Source organism: Eptesicus fuscus, chromosome 16 (assembly GCF_027574615.1).
Source record: "Eptesicus fuscus isolate TK198812 chromosome 16, DD_ASM_mEF_20220401, whole genome shotgun sequence".
Classification (NCBI taxonomy): domain Eukaryota; kingdom Metazoa; phylum Chordata; class Mammalia; order Chiroptera; family Vespertilionidae; genus Eptesicus; species Eptesicus fuscus.
In genome coordinates this window covers 15,625,701-15,649,277 of record NC_072488.1, presented here as the reverse complement: position 1 = coordinate 15,649,277, position 23,577 = coordinate 15,625,701, and the positions used below count along the sequence as shown (strand labels likewise).

General features: G+C 38.5%; 1 protein-coding gene across 2 annotated transcripts in view; it reads right to left on the bottom strand.

Annotated features, from left to right (window-relative positions):
• The window catches only part of TTC27 (tetratricopeptide repeat domain 27), a 97,506-nt gene that overhangs the window by 14,109 nt on the left and 59,820 nt on the right, over positions 1–23,577 (bottom strand). The window contains exons 13-15 of one of the 2 annotated variants that reach the window (XM_008162253.3): positions 13,465–13,692; positions 3,772–3,870; positions 1,411–1,463 (exon numbers count right to left, since the gene is read on the bottom strand). In XM_008162253.3, coding sequence (XP_008160475.2) covers positions 1,411–1,463; positions 3,772–3,870; positions 13,465–13,692 — 380 coding nt within the window. The remainder of the gene's footprint in view (positions 1–1,410; positions 1,464–3,771; positions 3,871–13,464; positions 13,693–23,577) is intronic. The other variant, XM_054728214.1, reaches the window with a different exon arrangement.

Here is a 23,577-nt window from a genome sequence, read left to right as displayed (position 1 = left end):
GAAATCCTTATGCAAAATTATCAGGGTTACTGGAAAAATCCACTGAGATCATTCTACAACTATGGCAGGGATTTCCCTCGACCCTTGCTTTCAATCAAAAGGGTCTCTAGTGAGTTTTAACACAATCAGTTGCAATCAAGAACATAATATTATTTTCTGAAGAAAATAGTAGAACAAACAGTCCTTTATTTTTGTAGACTGTCATCCAAGAGCAGCGGAAGCATTTCATGATCTCAATGCAATGTGGACTTGATGATATCTTTAGAAATATCTTGTGAATCCACAAAGAAAAATTAAATTAAGTTTGAAAATGAGGCCAAATGAAAATAGAAATATATCCATCCTTTAATTCAGTCATTACAACTAAGGAAACAGCAATCCTGGTCTCTGTCCTTTCCTAGGCTCTTTGTGGCCAGTCAACAAGCCCTTCTGGTTGTCCCCTTTATAAACTGGCATCTGCCCCTTCTTTTTCCAGCCTAGTTATCTCCTGCCTGGATTGTTACAACAGCTGTCTCCTAACTGGTTTCCCAGCCCGCAGTTTCCTCTCTAGTCAGTCTCATACACTGCCACCAGATAAATCTTCCCCAAAAGCTCTTTCTTCATGAAATTACCCCACTGAAATCTTGGCATCCAATTTCCAACAGAATAGTCTTAACTTAACTTGTTAGTCAGATAATCAGAGCATACTGCAACCTTACCCCAAATGACCTTTTCAACCTTATTCTCGCTGTAGATTTCACTGGGGTCCATAGCTGATTCTCTCTCTTCCTCTCTCCTCAGGTGTTGTTTTCACTCCTGTCACTCTGCATTGGATCCAATTCCCCTTAGCTGAATGGCTTTCCTCTGTGTCCTATACTCATTCTTCAAAGTTTAGCTTGGTTCCAACACTCTCTCAAGCGTTTCTGAACTCGGGTCGTACACTTACTCTCTTCTGAGATGTCTGGCACAGAATAAGTGTTCTACAAATACCACCCACTACATTATAGTCCTCTTTGTATTTCTCACTTAATATTACCTCATACTACCTACATTGTTAATCAATTTTTAAGAACATGGCACAATATTTTATTTTATTTTTCACCTACACTCCCTAAAGACATTGGTTCATATTTCTATTTCTCAATCATGTCTAGTACACAGCAAGTAATCAATAAGAATCTATCAACTGAATTGACTAACTAAAGGTATGCTTGCTTTTCTCATGTAAGGAAGTTTAGGATGTAAAACTTCAGTAGCAAGTAAAGATTTCAAATAAGATTTCTTATTTTATTACTCATTAAATGTTTTCAAGAAATAAACTACATTTAGAAGTCAAATGCTATAAGGCACAATGCTTCAGTATTCAGTTGAAGAAAATCTCATTCATTTATTTTGGAAGCAAAGTTCTTCATATTTGTCTGATGTACTTACTTTTGTTTTAATCGGATATAGGAAGTTGATAAATTGTTCCAAGCTTCAGCATTCTGAAAGGACAGAGAACCTAGTTATAGACTATTCTCATTTAGGTAAAATAATTGCTACAACCAAAAATATAACATATTTTCCTAGTCCAAGATGTACTCTTTATAGTCACAATTTTCACTAAGGTATGTTTAAAAGTGTATCAGAAAAATGAAGTAAATTAAATGTAACTTTTATAATTTAGCATGAAAAAGTCACAAAAATAGCCAACAAATTGATATAACTATTAAAGTACTAATTTAGAAATTAGTTAAGATTTTATTTCTACATTTAGATTTATAAAATAGTGGGACAATTACAACATAATTTATACAATATATAGATTTGCTGCAAACCCAAGATATTCAGAATATTGTTTTTCCTATTTTAAAAGGCTCTGCTATTTTACCATCATCCTTTATCAGATAGAAGAATAAGGGAGTGTGTGTTCTCCAGTATTATTCCTAAGCATTTCACCAAACACATTTCTCTACCTATTCCTCTATTCAATGACAAAAATAAATTAAAACTTTTATATAAATGTTGATTCTAACAAGAATGATATGAATGTTTGTTCCTCTTTGTTCTACATTTTATAAAACACAGAGTATATAATTCTCAATTTCCATACATATGATTTAAAAATTACAAGGCACTGTGGACCTCTGCTTGCAGACATAGCAGTTAGTACCAGAGTGGACTTATCGCCATAAAAAGCTACAAACTGGACAAACTTTAGAAAACTGTTTTTAAGAAGTTGACAACTGAAACAGGGTAAACAACTGAGGTATCTCAACAATCAACCTAGGCTTCTAACCAGAGGCACTTCGAGAGAGGCAGAAACCACACAATGCACAGCAAGTCAAGAAGAAGAGATCTAAGTTCAGGGCTGAAAATTTGGCTGGAATTTGCAGGGCCAAATGCCAGGAAAGAGAGATCTGCACAGAAAATAAGCTCCAGGAATCTCAACGAGCATCTCATTGAATCCATGGCTGAATACTAAGCTGTACATGTGCAGGGCGAAACTTCTTGAGGCCAGGCAGAGAACAACTCCAGAAAGCTGTGAGCTGGCTGGAATTCTGGATGTCTCACAGTGCTAGCAGTTATTCAAGTTCTAACTAACCAGGTGGAGAATGCTGAGGGCATCGAGCCCCCATGGCATTAAGTACTGGCCCCAAAAGGTTATATCTTAAGAGGAGGGTGATTGATTGCAACCACAGAATAAAGACAACTCCAGACCTATCCTAGCAAAGAGTAAAGTCGAGCTGATCCACAAAAGGAAATTAACCAAATGCCGAAATAAAACTCTATCTTCCAATGGAAAACCCAGAAACTCAACAATATAGCATCCACAATAAAAAATTGGTAGACATGCATGCAAATAAGCTGGAAAATTTATCCATAGCCAAAGGAAACATCAGTTAATAGAACTAGACACAGAAATGAAGATGTTGGAATAAGCACACAAGGACTTCAAAGCAGTTGTTATAAACATGATCAAAGATATGAAGAATCATCAACATAGTAAGGGAACATAATTACAAATCTCAGCAGAAACATGAAAACTGTAAAAATCAAATGAAAATTCTTGAACTAAAAAAATACATTATCTGAAATGATGTTTAATTTTTAAGTTGATATATAATTGATATATAACACTGTATACGTGTTAGGTATATAGCATAGTGGTTTAATATATGTAAATATTGTGCAATGATTACCACAATTTTAGTTTATATCCATCATGACACATAGTGTGATAAGTTTAATGAATAAGTCTTAACAACAGTTGGACATAAATATAAGAGCTAAAACAATAAAACTCTTTTTTTAAAAATATATTTTATTGATTTTTTACAGAGAGGAAGGGAGAGGGATAGAGAGCCAGAAACATCGATGAGAGAGAAACATCGATCAGCTGCCTCCTGCACACCTCCCACCAGGGATATGCCCTGCAACCAAGGTACATACCCCTGACCGGAATCGAACCCGGGACCCCTTAGTCCGCAGGCTGACGCTCTATGCACTGAGCCAAACCGGCCAGGAATAAAACTCTTAGAAGGAAAAAATTTTGGGCCTTTTTTTTTTTTTTTTTACAGTGATGAGAACACAACGTGATATCTACGTACCTACCCTGTTTGCAAAAATGTAAGTGCGAAATACAGCATGATTAATGTGACCCAATGTTATACAGCGGATCTCTAGCGCTTACCTTGCATAACTGGAAGTATACTCTGATAGGATTACTGTTTTGCACTCCAGTACAGTTTGAATAACTTAGAAAATACCTACTTAGAGCTGTAATAAGGAAAGAAGACGAAACAAACTTACATCGGGTTCTAGAGTCACACAACGCTGAAACGCCTTTGCCGACCCTCCGTAGTCTTCCAAGGCCAAATAGGCACAGCCGAGAGAAAACCACACCCCGAGCTGCAAGACCAAAAGCCAGTCATTCAGACACACGGACATTTATAGGATGCAATGTGAACATTTAAGATACTATCAACCAACACCACTGGAACGAACACAGAGCTATATAATAAATATTTGCCTTACATTTTATAAGGAACATAAATGTATGGAAATTTAGCAAATGGAGATGAATTTTCCAATATAATTTTCAAAGCTAATGACACTGAAAGCAGGTACATTATCATTGCACATCTTTCGCTGAGCAAGACCACTCTTTGTGTTAATCAAACTCCATGAATGCAAGCCCTGAAATTACGTTTGGGATTAAGCTAACATTTTTACTGAGCATCAACTATATAAAAAGTATACAAAGGATCAGCAGATTCACAGCTGATGAATGAATGTACTACAAACTTGAGAAAAGTTTTTGCTTTCATCTTTAAGTAAGACCACAAGTAGTTGCATTGCCTAACTGTCCTAGCATGTATCTGCTTAGGCATGCCTGAAAATAATTTTAAAAAGTAGGCTCAGAATTTCAGAATGGAAAGCCTGACTTAAGTCAATAAGATTTGCAAACACAGAGATTTAGAAAACAGGTAAACTAGGAAGTAGCTATTGAAATTACAAAAGAAATCTTTACTTCGCAGAGTTTCCTTAAAATTCAATAGCCTCTATCAAAGGAAAGATAAAATTGATAAGAATTCAATGAAAGTAGTCAGAAATGCAGCCATTACAGCTGGTGTGCTTTCCTTTCAGATACAGTCAGCACAGCCAGCAGAAAGCAGTCCCCTTTCTCACTGACTTCCAGACCACGGCAGTGAGCCAGCAGGTGCATTTGGTTGAACCCCGCAGGGTGGGAAAGGAAACGAGGTACGCAGTTATCTGTCTGTCCACAGCCTTCCACGGAGGCAGAGTAGGAGGCTACCCCCCATCTTTCCTCCCAGGGAATTCCCACAAAACCTGTTCCAAATGGCTAGCTGAGGCCTGAAAGTTCTTTGAGCAGATAGAGATTTTTAGCCAGTAATTAGAGGTAAGGCTTAGGAAGCAAACATCCTTGGGCAGTTTGTAACACTTTGCCTTGAGTTCCCAAAAGGCTATAAATAGCTGCTATCAGGGATTGTGTAGAGAACAGATTTTGTCAGAGGGCTAGGTGACGGCTGAGAAAGGGGTGGGTGTGTGTTTGGTAGGAGGAGGGAAGAGCAGAAGTAACAGGTTGAAACAAAGTTAGTAATCCACTTTTTTGGATCAAGGGATTTCCGGCAACCTAAAAATTAACTCATTACACTTTGCTTTTGTCTGGTTATTTTTGGAATCAAATTTATAGGATGTAACCTATAAAAAAAAAAGCTCCAAAGCACCAAAACACATTCACTGAATATGACACAATGTGAAAGAGCCTAAAATCTGATGCTAACTTATAAAAGAGTAAACCAAACAAGATCTTTAACTTCTAACCAAGTTGAAAGAGTCAAAATCTGTGTATTTATTTCATCAGTTATAAGGTATACTTTCCTTTCAACATTTAACATCTCTGAAATAGATGCATCTTTTTTCTTAACCTTTCAAAAAATTATTTATTGACTTGAGAGAGAGGGGGAGGAAATACCAATTTGTTGTTCCACTTACTTATGCATTCATTGGTTGATTTCCGTATGTGCGTGGCATCTTAATAAGCAGTAGCTTGTTGGAGTTTTATTGGCAGCACTAAAGTGGCACCTAAAGTAAATGTGCCTCTTACAATTGATGGCATCTTATAGCCAATGAATTATGGTAGCAAGTTTATTTTGAATGAGGGGTACCTCATTCTGGGACTAAATCAGAATCAATGAGAACTACCCTCAAAGTTCTCAAAATGGATATAACCTTCGTGCTTTCTGCATCAGCAAAGAACAAACTTCCCACAAAACAATTTCACATGTGCTGTTATAAAAAACAGGGAATGCAAATTCAATATGTAAATAAAGAACCTGATTTTTCCACCCACCTGAAAAGACAAAGGTTACAAATGTCTAAAATTAGCAATTATCTTATAGCTCTCTATCTTACAGCTGGTAATGAAGTTACTATTTAGCTTGAATTTTTTGAAATAAGTCAATGTTTTATAAGTCAGGGTCTTAAAATGAAAATAAATTTAATGAAAATCAGGCAGATGACTTAATACGTATTACGGTTCTCTTTTTACTCTTGGTCATTTGTGTTGTTGTTTTAATTATTTGCATAAGAAGAAAAATCCTAAAATCACCAACTGCTAGATTTTCATCTAGTATTGCTAACATCTATAATAATAAAAGCGTAATATGCATATTAACTGAACGGCCAAACAGCGGAACGACCATCCAGAAGACCTTCCGGACAAAGCCGGGGCAGGGCTGCGAGGGCCGAGGCTGCGAGGGCCGAGACAGCTGGGGCTGCGAAGGCCTACTCTTGCACAAATTTCATGCATCGGGCGTCTAGTATAATTATAATGAGATGACTTTTGCACATACCCTATTCTTTAAAATCATAAAATGGCTTTAAAATAAAAAAAACTCTAGGATCTTCTCACTGCTGTGGCTGACCCACTAAACCACAAATAATGCATTCATATCTTGCTTTTCAATTGAGGGCCTCAGAACTTGGGGTCTAAGGAGATATTTGGTGCCTCTTTTACTTTATTTTAAACTGTTACATAAACTATTATTACCACCCTGCCCCCACAGCCATGATTTATGGCAACACCATCCTTGCTAACGATGAAGGAGGGGAAGGCAGTGAACAGGTGCTGGAAAGCTGAGAAGATCAATTTTTTAAGAACCAGGGCATATCAAACCCCCTCCCCCCACACTCTCCTCAGTAGGCGGGTAGACAAAGATGAAACAGAAGAACAGATGACCATGTTTGGTTGGAAGGAAGAGCTGAAAGGCAAACCTCTTATCAGAGGGACTGGGCACGACAGAGAAAGAGTCATCTGCTAGAGGCTCTGGCTGAGGTTCCTGCAGGGCTTATTTCAGGGCGAACTCTGAGGGCAAGCCTGTCACATGTCACAGGTGGGACGATCGTCTACAAGCTGACACTCAGCTTTCTCTCCGGAGCAAACCAATACAAAACACAAGCAGGCCAACTATTTATTTGAAATGTGATAACATGTATTCTTAAAGAATGATTTTGAATTATTTTAAAAATAATTAACAAAAGAACAGCAATGGTTGAGAATATGGTCTTTCTTTTAACTTTCCTCATAAAGTTCCCTAGAGAAACAGTGAAATGGAAAGATGGATGCCTGAGATTCAAGAGATTCTGTGTAACTGTATGACCTTGGCCTTGTCACTTAACCTCTGAGTCTCAGATCCCCAATTGTTTAATGGAGGTTGGAATAAACAAAAATTCCAAGGCTCCTTGGGACCCCCAATTCTGAAAACCCAGAGGTGACAGGGTTCAAAGCTGCAATAGTGCCATCTAGTGGCAACACAAGTACACTAGTCATACAAGGAGATTAGAATTGGAATTGGCAGGTTTGAGGAGCTAGAAGGGAATCTGTTCAATTAGAGGCCTTAGAAATCAATCCAAAAAGGAAAACGAGGCCTAGAAAGGAAGTAATTTGCCCAAAGCCAAACAACGGTTCCTGGTGTGAGATACGTGTGATGAAGAGCGTGACTGCAATGCTTGTGAACCCTCGCTAATTAAAGTGGGAATTAAAGCGTGCCACTCAGTGGGCTAGGAAATACTAAGCACCACTACACAATGGGTGGATCAGTTTTATAATTAAAAGGTTAATTTTTACAAGGGCACTTAAAGCACATCTGCAAAAGGTGCCATCTGCTTATATATTACAATTTCCTTTCTTACATTATGAGCCTACTACTCAAAATTCATTCCTCCAAGGTTTCTGCAGAATAAATCATCAGTTTCTTCACATACTTTTTGCTAATTTTCCTTACAGGACTGACTGTTTGAATTTTTCTGATGTCACATATAATAAAGTTTAACATGCTTTAATGGAGTCCTAAAGCCAAGCTTTATACTCCTTTCTCTCCTTTCTACATACCTGACACATTCCCATGACCCCACACGCAGATCAGTTGTCAAATGTGGTTTCATTAAACAGGAAATGACCCAAGCTGAATCCAAGAGTGATAATCAATGTTCTTTGGTAGTAGCTTTTCCTAAGTGATGCGGCATGCTCATGGTTTTCTTTTAAATGTCTACCACCAACTCTTTTGTAACCAGATTTCTCATTTACTAAGTCCCAAGTTATTTTCCCTAAAAAACACATCTTAACCTACCAGCTTTTCTCTCTCTCTAAAGGAGTATTCTCCTCTATTGTAGTGTCTTCCTTTAAACCAAAGGATCAATGAAATTTTATGCACACATTTTTCTTTTACTACACAGGCCATTAATTGTTTAATGCCTTCCTCTTATTCCTGTCCTAGATTTGGTTACTCTGGTTCTTACATTTGCTCCCTCCCTCCAGAGAATGCACAATATGAAGTATTATAGGTGCTAGTCTGTCATCCGCATTTGAGACTCTCCTGTTAGAGAAATATCCCTATTTTTAGGCTTACAGAGAAAGAGGCAACAATGATTTTCTACCACCATTACTACCACACTACTAGGCAGGATGGGAAAATCCCACTATGTAACATCTATGACTGAGAACTTACTATGAGCCAGGCACTGAGTGGGATATTTACAATAGCTTAGCTCTCATTTTCCCAGCAGCAAACTGAGATAGGGATTATAACCTCCACTTTACAAATGAGGACACTGAAGCCCAGAAAATGAAGTGATTCACCTACGTCATATTCCTTGGGATTAGGAGGATTCAGAATCAGGCCTATGGCAGCAAAGCTCCTGCCCTCTTTCTACCGCCCAGTCACAGCCACGGCCCAGATGTTATCCCAGGGCTTGTGTTTCTTGGCAGTTATGCAAGTTAGACCTTAAGAGTTTCATTTTTTATTGCTTACCAATATGAGAAATGAAGAACACAAAGGAAAGAATCTCTTTTTTCTCTACATATTATTCACACATGTTCACTCTGTCTTCTCCATTGGAATGTAAGCTCCCGTCTCCTTGAGGCTTCCCACCACAACTAATACACATTCACAACAGAAACCATGGAATCCATTTCAAATACCACTTTCTTCTTTCCAACACCAAAATGAAAGATAAAGTTAATCCCTACAAATCAAGATAGAGTATAAGCTCCCAGGGTAATTAAAACCACAGAGTATTATAGCAGTCTGATCTTATGGAAGAATGGGCTGGGAAGGGCTGCCTCAGTTTCTCTAAAATTCCCTGGTCTTGCAGAGACTTACTCCCTGTCATGTGCTGGATCGTCCCAAAACATTGATAATCTTCCTAAAATTCCCATGAATCCCTTCCTTGGTTTCCTTCTGTCTCTCTGATCAAAACCCTGGAGTATTCTGTTTGAGTCCTATTTCACTGGTACTCTTTCTTCTCCCTTCCTCCAGCTGCTGAGGATGTCCAGAGTTGAGTGTTTTGCCTGGTGTTCTCTTCCAACAGTTTTCTGTAAAGAATCCACTCACTTGCATGGCTTCACCTTACTCCGCAGAAAAGCCCTGGTCTGGAAGCTCTGTTCTGGCCTCACTATGGGCTTCAGGTTTCTATGTCCAGTGAAGTATCTATCAGGCAGCTTTACTTAATAGTAGACACAGCAACGCCTCCTCAGAGTCAGCATACAAAATCACAGCACCATCCCATGCAAATATGTACTTTCCCTTCCTCTTGAAATCTCTGTATCTATCAACAGGGACATTTTCCTTTTTAACAAGAAAATTAAGAAAACTGACATCCTCTTGGAATCTCAGTCCTACCAGTTCAATGAATATGGCCCAGAAAACTTCCCTTTGTAATGAGGCTTCAACCTATGCTCCCTTTCCATCCTCACTGCTAAAGCCACTGGTCACTCATCCATGATCTCATTCTTTATTTAAACTTCCTGAAGTACTGCTCGTCATATCACCCACTCTTTTATTCAAAACCACAACAGACTTCCACATCCAGAGGGTTAGATAACCCTGAAGAAAGGCATTTAAGGCTCCCCACCAACGAGTCTGTCCCTATCATTTCCCGGCGGAAACGCTCTGCTCTCTGCTGATAGGTTGACGCAGCCTAATTCATTCCCACAACCATGCCTGGAACACAGCAGGATCTCGATAACGCGTAGTCAGGCAACCACATAATATACTGTTCAAGCTGCAATATTCTGAAAGTGAAATGGGACATTAAAAATAATTAAAATTATATGACTTAAAAAAGACTTTATTTATTGGCCAACAAGTTAATGACCAACAAATTGGTTTTACTATATCAGGGATCTATAAGGTTTGAAAACTGTTTTCAAAACTAAAATTATTTTTGAAAAATAAAAATACTGTACATTAAAATTAAAAAATTTTAATGCTGATTACCTGAACATTTAAAACTAACAAAAAGAACATTAATGAAGCTCTACATTTGTGACATCTGCACATTTCTGCAATATATTACAGAATTAATGCTACTTTTTCTTAGGTAGTCATATATCCTAATCAGTTCCTTGGTCATTCTAATACCATGTCACTGACATGTTTCTGATGAATTTATAAGTGAACGACAGACAGTAATCTCCAGAGCATGAATGCTGTAAATGGTACACACATCTAACAAATGGCCATAGATGCAGAGATGATGCATTTAGATGGCATTTTAAAACCACTTTGTTTCAGAAAGTAGTTATGATGCACAAGAGCCATTCAAATATCACTCTCATTTTGCCTAAATTTTGTTATTAAACCTAATTGCATGGGCAAGTGTGAGAAAAGAGGGTGGAATTCAGTTTTTCTGGTTTCCTTTTATTCCAGGACTCATCGGAGGGAACAGCACATAGGAGCGGTCCTTCTTCAGAGACAGTGCAAACTTGGACCCCGGCTAGGACAAGTCTGCAGTGTCTGCCTCCGCAGTAGTCTGTACAACTGCAGATCAAATGCCTGCACATTCTGGCATGCTCACAGCCTGCCGCAATTGGATCCATATGCCACACTGCAAAATACCCTCACATAACATCTGTTTGTACTGCTTTAAACAATTGTCATTTTTTGTCTCGCTAAGTAATTAATTCAAAATTATATAATGAGACGGTTAAGTCCTGTCAAGTCCTGCCTTGCAAATTCCCTCACAGCCATCCCTTCTTTCCTGTTGCCCCTTCCACACTGACACGGCCGTGCTAGACTGCTGCTACAGTTTCCTAACCCTGCCTACATCGTGCTGCCAAAGCAATATTCCCAAATTACCTCCATGCGCACCGCATTCCTTCCTCAAAAACGAAGCCAAACACAAACCAACCCCTCGATGGCCCCTATCTGCCAAATAAAGTCACATTTAAGACCTTTCGTAATCTGGCTCCAGGCTAGCTTTCCCACTGCAACTGCTCTATTCCCTTTGACTCTACAAAACTAGCCTATTCACTCACCCCTCCGCTCCTCTAAGACACACACACACCTACCTTCTTTTTCTGTTTCCAGACTTTGTTCAGACTGTTCACCTGCCTGGAATGCTCCCACCCCTGCCCGTCCCCTGGCCTCTTTAAGTACTATTTGTCCTTCAAAGCCAAGTTCAACATCCTCTCCAATGTCTACCAGGGGCAGAAATATTCTCTTTGGCTTCTATATAACTAGTGCTTTATAAATAATTCACTTGGTCTTTCTTTGATGCCTTGAGTAATTGGCCAGTTTTATCTGTGTTCATTTCACTAGACTGTACCAGAGGGTACAAACAGAACTATCTGGTGATCTGTTGCTACTGCTTTATCCTTTGGCTCATCGCTGTGTGCAGAGCAAACAATCAGTATATAATTGACTGAACAATTGGTTAAAAATATTATTTATTCACTCATTCAACAAATATTTATTGACTATCCAATATGTGATAAGACACTGTTACAGCACTACAGAAATACAATTAAAACTTACAGGTAAAAATTTATACCTTCATGGGACTTACTTCAGGTGGAGGATACACATAATTTTTTTTATGTAAGCTATAATATTAGGAGGTTCTAAGTGCCATGAAGAAAAATAAAGCAGGGAAGGAAATTAAGGAGTATAAGGGGGAGGTGATTTGAAATAGAATGATCATGGAAGGCCTCTCTGAGAAAAAGTCATTTGAGCAAAGACTTGAATGAGGCTACGGAGCAAGGTACACAGATGCCTAGAACATTCCAGGCAAAGGAAGAGCAAGTGCTATATCTGTGAGGCAGGGACGTGCCTAAAATATTCGAGGGAGTACAAAGAGGCTTTTCCCAGCCACCTGATTTGGAAGATATTTACCACTCAGCGTGAGGAAAGTAAGCATCAGCCTAACCTGTCATAAAAAATGTACTTCTGATATTTTTTCAATGTAAAAGACATGGCCTGAGTCTATCATGTTCTAAAATGGCCATTTCTGCATACTCACGTTCACAGGAGCATTATTCACAATAGTCAAGAGGTTGAAACAACTCAAGTAAGTGTCCGTTGACAGATGAATGGATAAACAAATGTGGTACATACAATGGAATTCGTCCTTAAAAAGGAAGGAAATTCTGACACATGCTACAACATGGATGATTCTTGAGGACAAATATACTATATGACTCCACTCATATGAGGTACTTAAGAGTAGTCAAATTTAGAGGCAGAAAGTAGAATGGTTGTCAGCAACTAGAGGGACAGGGGGATCGGGAGTTATTGTTTTGCAAGATAAAACCATGAAGATAGATGGTGGTGATGCTCGCACAACAATGTGAACATACTTCACACTACTGAACTTTACACTTAGAAATGGTTAAGATGAAACAATTTTTGTGATACGCTTTTTACCACAATTTTTTAAAAAAAGAAGTGCAGGTTCCAGAGGCAGACCATGTAGGTTCAAATACTGGCCAAATGTCCAGTGAGGTACCTGGCTCATAGTAAATGCTTGGTAAACATTTCTTCTTATGATGATCAATGATCCACTCTGTTACCCTATTTTATTTATATAAAAGTTTTTCTTTCATTATTGATTTCAGCAGTAACTTGCAGAATCCTATACTGTCTGTAATTTTGATTCATTTCCTTTCTAACGTATCTTTTCAAAATGGGACTTAATTTTAACAGCTGTATTTGCCTTAAGCACGACTAACAAAATGAACAAAAAGTCAATAAAAAAAAACCCCAACAGAGTCCACTTTTGCTCACAAGCAAAAAGTGTATCAGAGATGAAGTTCTTAGCAATCAAAGACAAGCTCACCAGCCATTAGGACAGAAAGAGGGTACTCATTCAGGAAGAATCTAAATCAAAGAAAACTGTTAGGCTCTAGGCGGTTTGGTTCAGTGGATAGAGCAGCGGCCTGTGGACCAAAGGGTCTCAGGTTTGATTCAGGTCAAGGGCATGTACCTAGGTTGCAGGTTCCTCCCCAGCCCGGGGCTCATGCAAGAGGCAACCAATCGATGTGTTTCTCTCACATCGCTGTTTCTCTCTGTCTTTCCCTCTCTCTCCTACTCTCCCTAAAAATCAATGGAAAAATATCCTCCGGTGAGGACTGACAAAACAACAAAAACAGAAAGAAAGCATTAGTGCCGAGAGCAGACGGGGTTGCAGGAACTGTCTAACCTGCATGGGGTTGATCTTCACCGAGCACTCGAAGCACTGCACGCACTCCTTAAGCTCCTTGTTCCGCAGGTGGAGGAGGCCCTTGCAGCGCTGAGCACGGGCACTGCGGTGCCGGGACAGCTCCCAGGCCTTGTCATAGCAGCGGTGGTCACGGAGGACATCTCCAAGCAAGCAGTACAGACTCGGCGTTTCTTTTTTCTCCAGCTCTTGCCTAAGGATTTCTTCTGCCTAGAAGTACAACAGAAATAACTAAATTGCTTTCACTGTTTAAAGGTAAACATCTTTTAACTCACATGATCCAAAACTTCATTTTCAATGTTTAAGATGACCAGGTTAGTTCATGCATTTAGAACACAGGCTGAATAAGAAAATAACCAAAATAAATATGAAGTTTTAAAATATTATCCATATAATTCCTTTATTTGCAGATAATATAATAGTTATTAATGTATCTAACCATATGGATTCTGAGGTCTGCAATGAAGCAATGCCCATCATAGTAACTGGTCACAGAAGTGCTTGTAGTGTTCTCTCTCATGATCACCAGATCCTCATTGTCTTCAAATCCAACTAGATTAGATAACTAATACAAATATTCATTTTCTGTAAGGACTGATGAATTATAGTACAGATGACTTCAGATTCACCAGTTCCATGTGAAAGGTAAGGCATCTGATTGGGTTCATCAAGTGTGTTTTAGTTCATTCGTCTTATTTCCTCTATTGCCTTTTAGCTATACTAAGTACATCATTTTATTATTTTTTAATGATTGCTCTAGGGCTACTCATGTGCATCTCCAATTTACCAATATTCATTTACAGTTAATATTGTATCACCTCACCTTTCTCACATCACAAGTGGCCATTAAGCTAATCAATGCGAAACATAGTCTATTTTTGTATTATTATTTATTAGTTACTTTATTTTTTCCATAATGACAACTATAGACTTACTTTTGCCCCTCCTTGTGTTTTATAGGATTTGTCAAGAAATATCACCAAACAAAATGCAAATAGCAACAACTTGACTTCCAGAGTTGCCACATATTAAGTGTCCAATTTTCAATTTAAAAAAATCACAAAAACATGCAAAGAAACAAGAAAGCATGGCCCTTACATGGGGAAAAAAGCAATTATTAGAAACCATCTCTGAGGCTACCCAGATAATAGACTTTACAGACACTTAAATCTGCTATTGTGAATAACTTCTAGTAAAATGACTAATAAAATAACTCAAAACAACAGTAAAAGAAATGACAAGGGAATTAAAATGGTACACTAGAAAATATCCATTTAGCAAAGAAGAATGCAGTGATGGGGAAATAAAAAAGACATATGACTAATACAGAAAACAAATAACAAAATTACCAACATACATCCTAAATTATCAGTAATTAAATGTAAGGGGATTAAACATTCCAATCCCAGGCAGAGATTGCCAGAAAAGATTTGAAAATGATCCTTAAGGTTATTTACAAGAGACACACATTAGATTCAGGCATACAAACCAGCTTAAAGTGTTAAAAAAAAAAAAAAAAAAAGGAAGATGCATCATGTAAACAGAAACCAAGAGAGCTGGAGTGCCAAGCATGTCAAACTCATGACCTATGGGCCGTGAGTTTGACATGCTTGGCCCTAGACTAATATCAGACAAGATACACCTTAAGACAAAAATTGTTACTGGAACAAAGAAAGGCGTATTTTAATGATAAATGTTCACTCCATCCAGAAGATATAATAACCATAAGTGTATATAATCACTTAACAACACACCCCCAAATTACACGAAGCAAAACCTGACAGATCTGAAGGGAGAAATCCTGAATTCAACAATAATATTTGGAGACTTCTATATCCAACTTTCAGAACAACTAAACAGAGGATAGAAACAGAAGGCTTGAACAATGCTATAAACCAACTAAATCTAACAGACATCTAAAGGACATTCCACCCAACAACGGAATATGCATTTTTCTCAAGTGTACACAGAACATTCTCCAGGATACACGACATGTTAGGCTGTAAAACAAATTTGAAAGGACTGACACTTATGTGGCAAGTAACACACACCACTTGATGATCTAACTCCCGCTTACAGTGCTAACTGCATTGTCCCCCTACTCTTTTTATCTCCGCTGCAGCCCATTTTGTACTCACTCATCCAGATGCCCAAAGTTTCAGCAGGACGAAACCACTGATTCTGCAGCATTGCTTCACCTCAGGACCTTTGCACATGCTGTTGTCTGTCTAGAACTTGTCCTCCTTCTATTTCTTCGGGTTTCTCCTTGCTGGTTACCTCCTACAGTGAGTTTCCCCGATGCTTCCCTCTCAGAGTTGGTGGTGTTCTGTGTGCTCCTATGACACCCAGTACCACTGTAATTTCCCAGCCTCCACCTTCTTATTACACTTTGCAGTTTGAGTGCCTCCACTATACTATGTTCTTTATAGAATCATTCTGTCATTGTCGTATAGTATTTATAACAACTTACAGAAGTGTGAGTTGTTTTAGCTGTGCTGAGTTGCAGAGTTTGGAATCTGAGCTCAGGCCTTCCTTTCCCCTCACCTGCCTTCCATCATGACTGTTGTTAACCTCAAAAAATTAGATATTCCTTTTGTATGTTAAAACCTGTCGGTTTCACCTGAATGAGCAAAATAGACAAAATAACTGAAAATATGCTATAACTTGGTAATATAAATAGGAGATGCTCAGCTAATTGGATAAGTGTGCCTGTTTTAATTATTCGGTTTTATCTTGGACGGAATATTTATGTTGTTAGGTCCCAGATAAAACAGAATAATTAAAACAGGCACACTTTGAAAAATCAGGCCCCAGAGCGTGGTGTTGTCACACAGATATATGTACAAAGCAGTTAGTGAACAACTGGCTGAGTGAGAGAGTTACAGGACCAGGCACCGCACAGGGAAGAAGCCTCGCTGGGAAAGACCCACAGGGCCGGGATGGAGTGTTTTGTACTTTTCACCTCTCAGTTGCTGCTCCTAGAACAAGAATTTAGACTGCTTCCTGCTAGAAGGATTGTCCTGGCACCGTAAGAGTAGAGGTGCTCTGGTGCTCCCTTACTCTGTCCTGTCATCCTTTTCTCTGTGCTAAGGCTGGTGGGTCACCTTTCCAGTGGCCAGTCTCTGTCTCTGAGAACTAGCCTCTACAATAGCAAAAAACAGAATCCATCTTTGCTTCCTGCTTCAGGGAAGAAGGCTGGAATTAGAAAATGTGCCCCAAGTCGGTGATTTAGCAGCATGTGTGAGCAAGCTCGCGCGCATGTGCCCACACAGACACGCACACATTTTTTTAAGCCTAAAGCTATTGTCAGGTGGACAAATCTGACTGTTAGTACTCCATTAAATTCTTAGCCTGACCATTTTCCTGTCCCCTTGGAACAAACCTCTGGCTGTTAAACCCACCCGTCATTTCTGTAGTCCTCAACGGCTCTTTAGAGTTAGTACCATCTTTGGGTCTAGAGCTCATTTCCCACCTTCATTCTTTGCCAGGAGGGTTTCTTATACTTGTTGGTTTGCCAATTCCCCATTTCTATATACTGACCAGAGCAAAGTCAGATGAGCGCCACTCTTACCATATACACTAGAATTTTCAGGTCCTTCTGCTAATTCACAAAATCAAGGCACAAGTCACAGCCAAGAAGGGCATACAGTGAGTAAATCTAGATTTCTTGGCATCTCTTAAAGAATCAAATGATGTGGAAACACTGGTCTTTGGCATTTGAACTGCCTTTTGGACTAAAGGTACCTACATCCTCACAGATCTTATGGTTGGAAGACTGTAGAATGGATTATGTAACAGTTTTCTAGGGATGTGTTATAAGTGTTTGGGTTGTAGGAGAATTAACATAGCTTAGGCAAAAAAAAAAAAAAAGAGGGGGGGGGAGTGACTTATTGATTCATGCATCTGAAAATTCTTATAGACCTATCAGGATAGCTGTATCCAGGGGCTGAGACGATGTCATCGTGCCTTTGTAGCTCTCCGTGAGCAAAGAAGAAGGGCCCAGGAAGCTCAAGTTTAGTAATCCCAACGCACATAGAGTCAATTCAAGGCTCTAACAGAAAGGTTCCACTGAAGACTGAAGGGCCTGAGTCATGTGTCCTCGTCTCTGATAGAACCACATGGAAAGGGTTCTCCTCAGGGAAGAGGAGTTCTGTTATCAGACAATCAGGGAAGAGTTGCTGAGCAGGGAAAAAGCAACTGGTGTCCACTATGAGATGGGAATTTAATGCTCTAGGTCTGAAGTTGTAAGAGGTATTTTGTTTGGCTTACACAATGTTTTGAAAAAAGTTAAACATTTTCAGGCTGTTTTACTTAAAAATCTAGATTTCTTGGCATCTCTCAAAGAATCAAATGATGTGTAAACACTAGTTAAATCCCCACATTATTGTATTAATTCACTGGAGTTGAGTCGCGGCTCCTCTTTTCTATGCTCACTCACCAGCCTGCTTCATTCATTCTCAGCAATTGGCAAGGACCTCTGGGCATTTGAGTATGTGACCCTCGCTGTGAGCAGAAACTTTCTCAGGTAAAGTAAGTCGAGTGTAATTTATTCTAGCCATAACTGCAGGTTCTGCTTAAGTCTTGGCTGACTTAATGTTATACTTAGATTCACTATGTGTAGTCATTGCCACAAACTTGTATTACGAATAATAATTAGTTGCATACAATTGCAAAATAAAACAGATTGTTGAAACAGCCTACATGTGTAATATATATGTGTGTGCATAGGGAAGTGGTCTTTGGGGTTTGCAGCTGACAAGATTCCTGCAAGCACCTCAGATTCATTGCAGCCAGTTGCCTATGTAAGTATGACTCTGTATGTTTGGGAATGTATTTTTATCCTATTGAAAAGACATTTAGGTGAGAAATTTCTTGCGGCCTGTAAGGATACACATCTATATTTTCCCATAGGGAAGTAGCAACCCATAGCCATAAATACCAAAGCTTTTTCATTCTGTGAAGGTTTCTGGCCTCCCATATTTAATACTGCAAAAGTGACATTACAAGCCCTTATGCTTTATTAATGTTCACTGGGCACATCTTTTGTAATTTTTTATTGGATAATAAATTATGTAAATTGAGTGGGTAAGTGGAGGAGGTAGGAGAGCATTTGGAAAGAGTGAAGAAGACTGAGGAATGCAATGTAACTAATTGAAGGAAGAAATATATTGCCTGCAAGCATTGCCCTTGGGAAAGATAATTCTGTTGGCAGGACAAAGAAGTGGAAGATCTCTAGGAGAAAGAATTGACTTCTAACAGAAAAATGTGGGATAGGAATCTGAGGAACAAAGAGGCCGGTTCAGACCAAGTCACTGCTCTGGTGTTTCTGACCTTTAGAAGCTGCCCCACTCTGGCCCTCCAGAACTGTCTTCCAGTGGATAAAATACCTGGAAATGATGCTGTTTGGTAACCAGAAATTGCATACCACCCACTCTCTATTTTCTTTATTCTTACAAGTGTTTAGGTAGGTATCTGGTGGAGGAAGCATCTGAAATCCTCAGTACCTTAGCATTTCCAAATGTAAAGTTTCTCATGATTACTAATCATCTTCCATTTGTAATTTTTGTTTTCTTTGACAAAGGTTGCAAATATTAGGTCTGTGCTATATGTCTTTTGGACTCTGGTGAATCTTCATGGTCTATAATACAGTCCAATTAGAAGTAGAATAAATATTTGTAGAATGGTAGTTTTTTATTCTGCAAATGCTTTAAGGGTATGATTTGATATTCTTCGTCTCAGGTCCTATTTTAAGTGTGGGATACCTGTAAAAAGTGTGGGATACCTGTAAAGATTCTATAAAATCTGTAGAGTATAGTATTTTCTTATAATCCTTTTTATTTCTGTAGTAATTTCTCCTCTTTTATTTCTGATTTTAGTACTTGGGAGTATAAAGAACCAACTTTTGGTTTACTCTTCTCTTTCTAGTTTTTATGGTGGAAGATTAGGTGATTGATTTGCAATCTTTCTCCTTTTTCAATATAGGCATTTATAGCTATAAATTTTCCTCTAAGACTTGCTTTCACTTCATCCCATAAATTACAAATACATATGTAATTTAATTGTTTTTAATTTCCCTGTGATTTCTTTTTTGGTTCTTCAGGAGTGTGTTAATTTCTACATATTAGTGACTTCCTCAAATTTCATTGTTATTGATTTCTAATTTCATCTCATTGTGATTGAAGGGCATACTTTGTATAAAAGACTTCCAGTCCTGCTAAAGAGCTCAGACTTAATCCTGGAGACAAAGGGAAGTTACTGAAGACTGTGGGAATGACATGATCAGATTAGTCTTTTAGGAAGATCACTCTGAAGTGTGGGAAAATAACTTGTGGGAAATCCTTTCAATCATATAAAAAACTATCATAGAAGAAGAAGAAAAAAAAACCCAAAACAACTGCTAAAAGAATCCCAGCTGTTAAAAATGTTAAAGGTTAAAAACATTTACTTACAACTTCAAGAACAATATTTAAGAGCCCATTGCGACAATGATGTGCAAATGTAGTGTATTGGAAGAAAAAATTACATAATCGCAGGTAAACCTTACTTGTTAAAAACAAGAGAGGTCCCAACCCTTCTCCCTCCACCCCTTCCACCCCCATCCCTTACAACCACCTTATGCCAGCCAGTGCAGTCTTTGTCTTTCATTTAGGGACCAAATTTGCTCAACAAAGTAAGTTGCCCACATGTTGGGGAAACTGCTATAGTGTGCCAGATAACTTTTAAAAATTAAATGCTAACAGATGAGAGCCAGGTCTGACCCCAAGGTCAAGCAAAATTAACCTCAGCTATTTTGCCAATGGTCATTAAATAATGAGAATTTCCATAGGTAGTTTCTAAATTAGAAAATCTGAGACCCTACAATAGCAGGTGAAAAAAGGAGCACCAGAACACGATGATTAGAATTAGGTATTTTTCCGAATTTGCCTTTTAAAAAGAAATTATGCCATAAGTATCAAATTTGATCATTAAAATTGGATTGTGGTGACAACTACTGGCACGTGACCAAATACTAAAAGAATCTCAGCTGTTTTAGAAATAAAACTTTTTAGGGTCTGATGGTTAAACTGATCTGCTAATACAGCATATGACAAACAAACAGGTAAGGGAAGTCTTTTATGTGGCAAATAAAATGCTAAAATCAAACTTTAAAATCAGGATTTTGAGAAATGTTTGGCTATAACTCACAAAAGACTTAAGACAAAGTAAATAATTATACATTCCTAAAAATTAAAATATGAGCATTTTCTAGAATAATTATAAACATGGAAATTTATCATTATTATAAAACAAAAAGAACAATGCCACAATTACTTTGAGTACATAGTCAAATCTGTTATCTGAAAAGGATAGATTCATTATATGTTTGCTTCTGCAGTTAGAGAAAGTCTCTACTTTCCATACTTTCTAAAAATAATTAAATAAATGTAATATTTCAAAATGGGCTTTGGGTATTTGTGATTCACCAACTTGCTTAATTATTTCAAAAAACCACCATATTTTTATGTATAGTATTATTTATGTTTACTGACCAATGTAAAAGACTAGCATATTGAAGAGTGATGTAATGGGAAGTACATCAGACTAGCAGGGTCAAGATATTCATTCCTTTGTTAAACAAACATGTGAGTATTACTTCAGTGCCAGACAATGGACCCTAAAAATTTTTTTTTTAAGTCCCTGAAGAAACATGACACTAAATCTCATCAAATTTGGGATGCCATCAATTATAGGACTAACTAATAAAGAAAAAATGCTTTCAATTAAATTATAACATAATGCCTTGAATGAATCACATCAGCCTCTCATTGCTTTGATATTTTTTTCAATCTATTCAAATAAATTTGGCAATTTTTCCTGCCTTCTATCAGTATATTGCTTGACATTATAAATGGCAGCCTTTCTTTATATACATAACTGTACAGAATAAGATTCATTTATTTTGGGATATCTTCTTTTCTCGGCTTCCACAGAGCACTTAGTTGCTGTTTTTAAGGAAAAGTAAATGGAATTGTGATGATTTCTCCAATAACAAATGTTTACTTCCCTAATATCAAATTTACATTTCTTACTTTGCTTCTCTCCTTTCCTGTGTGTTCAATAACTTTTTGTCTCAATGCCAACTCATAATGGGATCTTCCTGAAAATATTTAAAATGGCAATTACATCCAACCCATGTAGCACTGACACCATGCACATAATGCAATCAAAGTGATGGTATGAAATATGGCCACAACTGGGCTTGTACAAGCACAGGCAATGACAGCCTGGCCAGGCGGCCACCTCATTGATAGCAACTGGGAGGTGCCATCAAGTGTTAGATACATTCCAAATTCAGAGATGTTAAAATGTGAAAAAATGTGTCTAAGATCACAGCAGTAATAGCAGCAAACACTCATGTAGCACCATGAGGAAAGCATAATTCTATGTATTTTACATAAATATGTCATGAAAACCTCTAAGGTTATAGATTATGTGCCTCTACATTAGAAAACTGAGGCATGGGGGTAACTTGCCCAAAATCACATGGCTAGCATGTGTCAAGTCTAGCATTTGAATCAAGATAATCTGGGTCTAGAGCTGCGCTTTTAACCACTGTGCCATGCAACCTCTCAAGTTAATGATCAATAACTGGCCTTGTGACCTGAGGCAAATCATTAGAGACCCCTTTCTTTATGTGGAAAAATAGGGAACTGGAATGGGTAATTAAGGAGCTCTTTACGAGGATGAAAACATTATCTTACCTAATAATAGAGAAACATGTAAGTTGACTGTACCTCCGCTACACCCACAGCCAATCAGAGTGAGTATGCAAATTAACCCAACAAAGATGGCGGTTAATTTGCATACATACCTGGGTCCTGGGAACCTCCTCGGCACCCAGGTCACTCCCAGCCAGCCATCAGGCGGAGGCTTTAGGCTTGAGAAGGGGCCAAGCCTGCGATCGGAGGTGCGGGTGGGGCAACCCCTTCCTAAGCCTAAAGCCTGGGGCGGAGGCTTAGACATGGGAAGGGGCCGAGCCTGTGATCGGAGGTGCCAGGAGTCGGGGGTAACCCCTTCCCAAGCCTAAAGCCTGGGGCGGAGGCTTTAGGCTTGGGCAGGGGCCGAGCCTGGGATCAGAGGGAAGGGGAAAAAATCAATGGAAACATATCCTCAGGTGAGGATAAAAAGAAAAAGAAAGAAAGAAATTATCCTATGAAAGACACATCTTGAAAATGCTTAAAGAAAGTTGTCATTTTTTCATGGTGAAGGGACTGGAGTCCGTGTTGATGAAAATACCTTTGTAGCTGCAGTGACTGGCAGTGGCTGCAGCAGCAGGGTGATGGGGCTGGCGCCTTCCCCTGATCAGCCCAGTCGCCTCCCGCAAAGAGAGGCCAGACTGCAGCTTAGGTCCACTCCCAATGGGGAGTGGGCCTAAGCCATCGTAGGACATACCCTGAGGTCTCCCAGTATGTGAGAGGGGGCAGGCTGGGCTGAGGGACCCCTCCCCAGTGCACGAATTTCATGCACCGAGCCCCTAGTAATTACATAATCTTCTAACAGCAAAATTTTACTTCCAAACTAGTTTATCCGTCAGTCAATACAACTCAAAGACCTTCACTGCTATTAGTGATTAGTGAAAGGTATATAACTTCCTACTACTCGTCTAAAATTGACACTCTGTAGAAGGTATTTGCAAAACAGACACACATGTACCGCTCTTTCCCTTTTTTATGGTGATGGTGAAAGGTTAACTATAGATAAAAATGACCCAATTTGTGGGTTTTACTCTTTTTGCATACTATACTTATGATAGAAATTTAGTCATTTAAAATTTTAATCCAAATTAACACGATTTCAATGTGTTAGTTTTAACAATATTCACAGTATGGAGCCCCTTATTCTTTTTAAAATCCTGTTCATTTATGAGGGGAAAAACAATAGATTAATAACAGATGCAAATATTGCAACATTTTCCCTCCTGACCGAATTTAAGGTGGAATTAAATGTACTTTATACACTTAACAACTCTTCTGCCCCAGTAGTCATCACACCCTTTGGATTTTCTTCTACAGACCCAGCCAGCCACTCTCCTTCCTAGACAACCTTCCTTCAGAC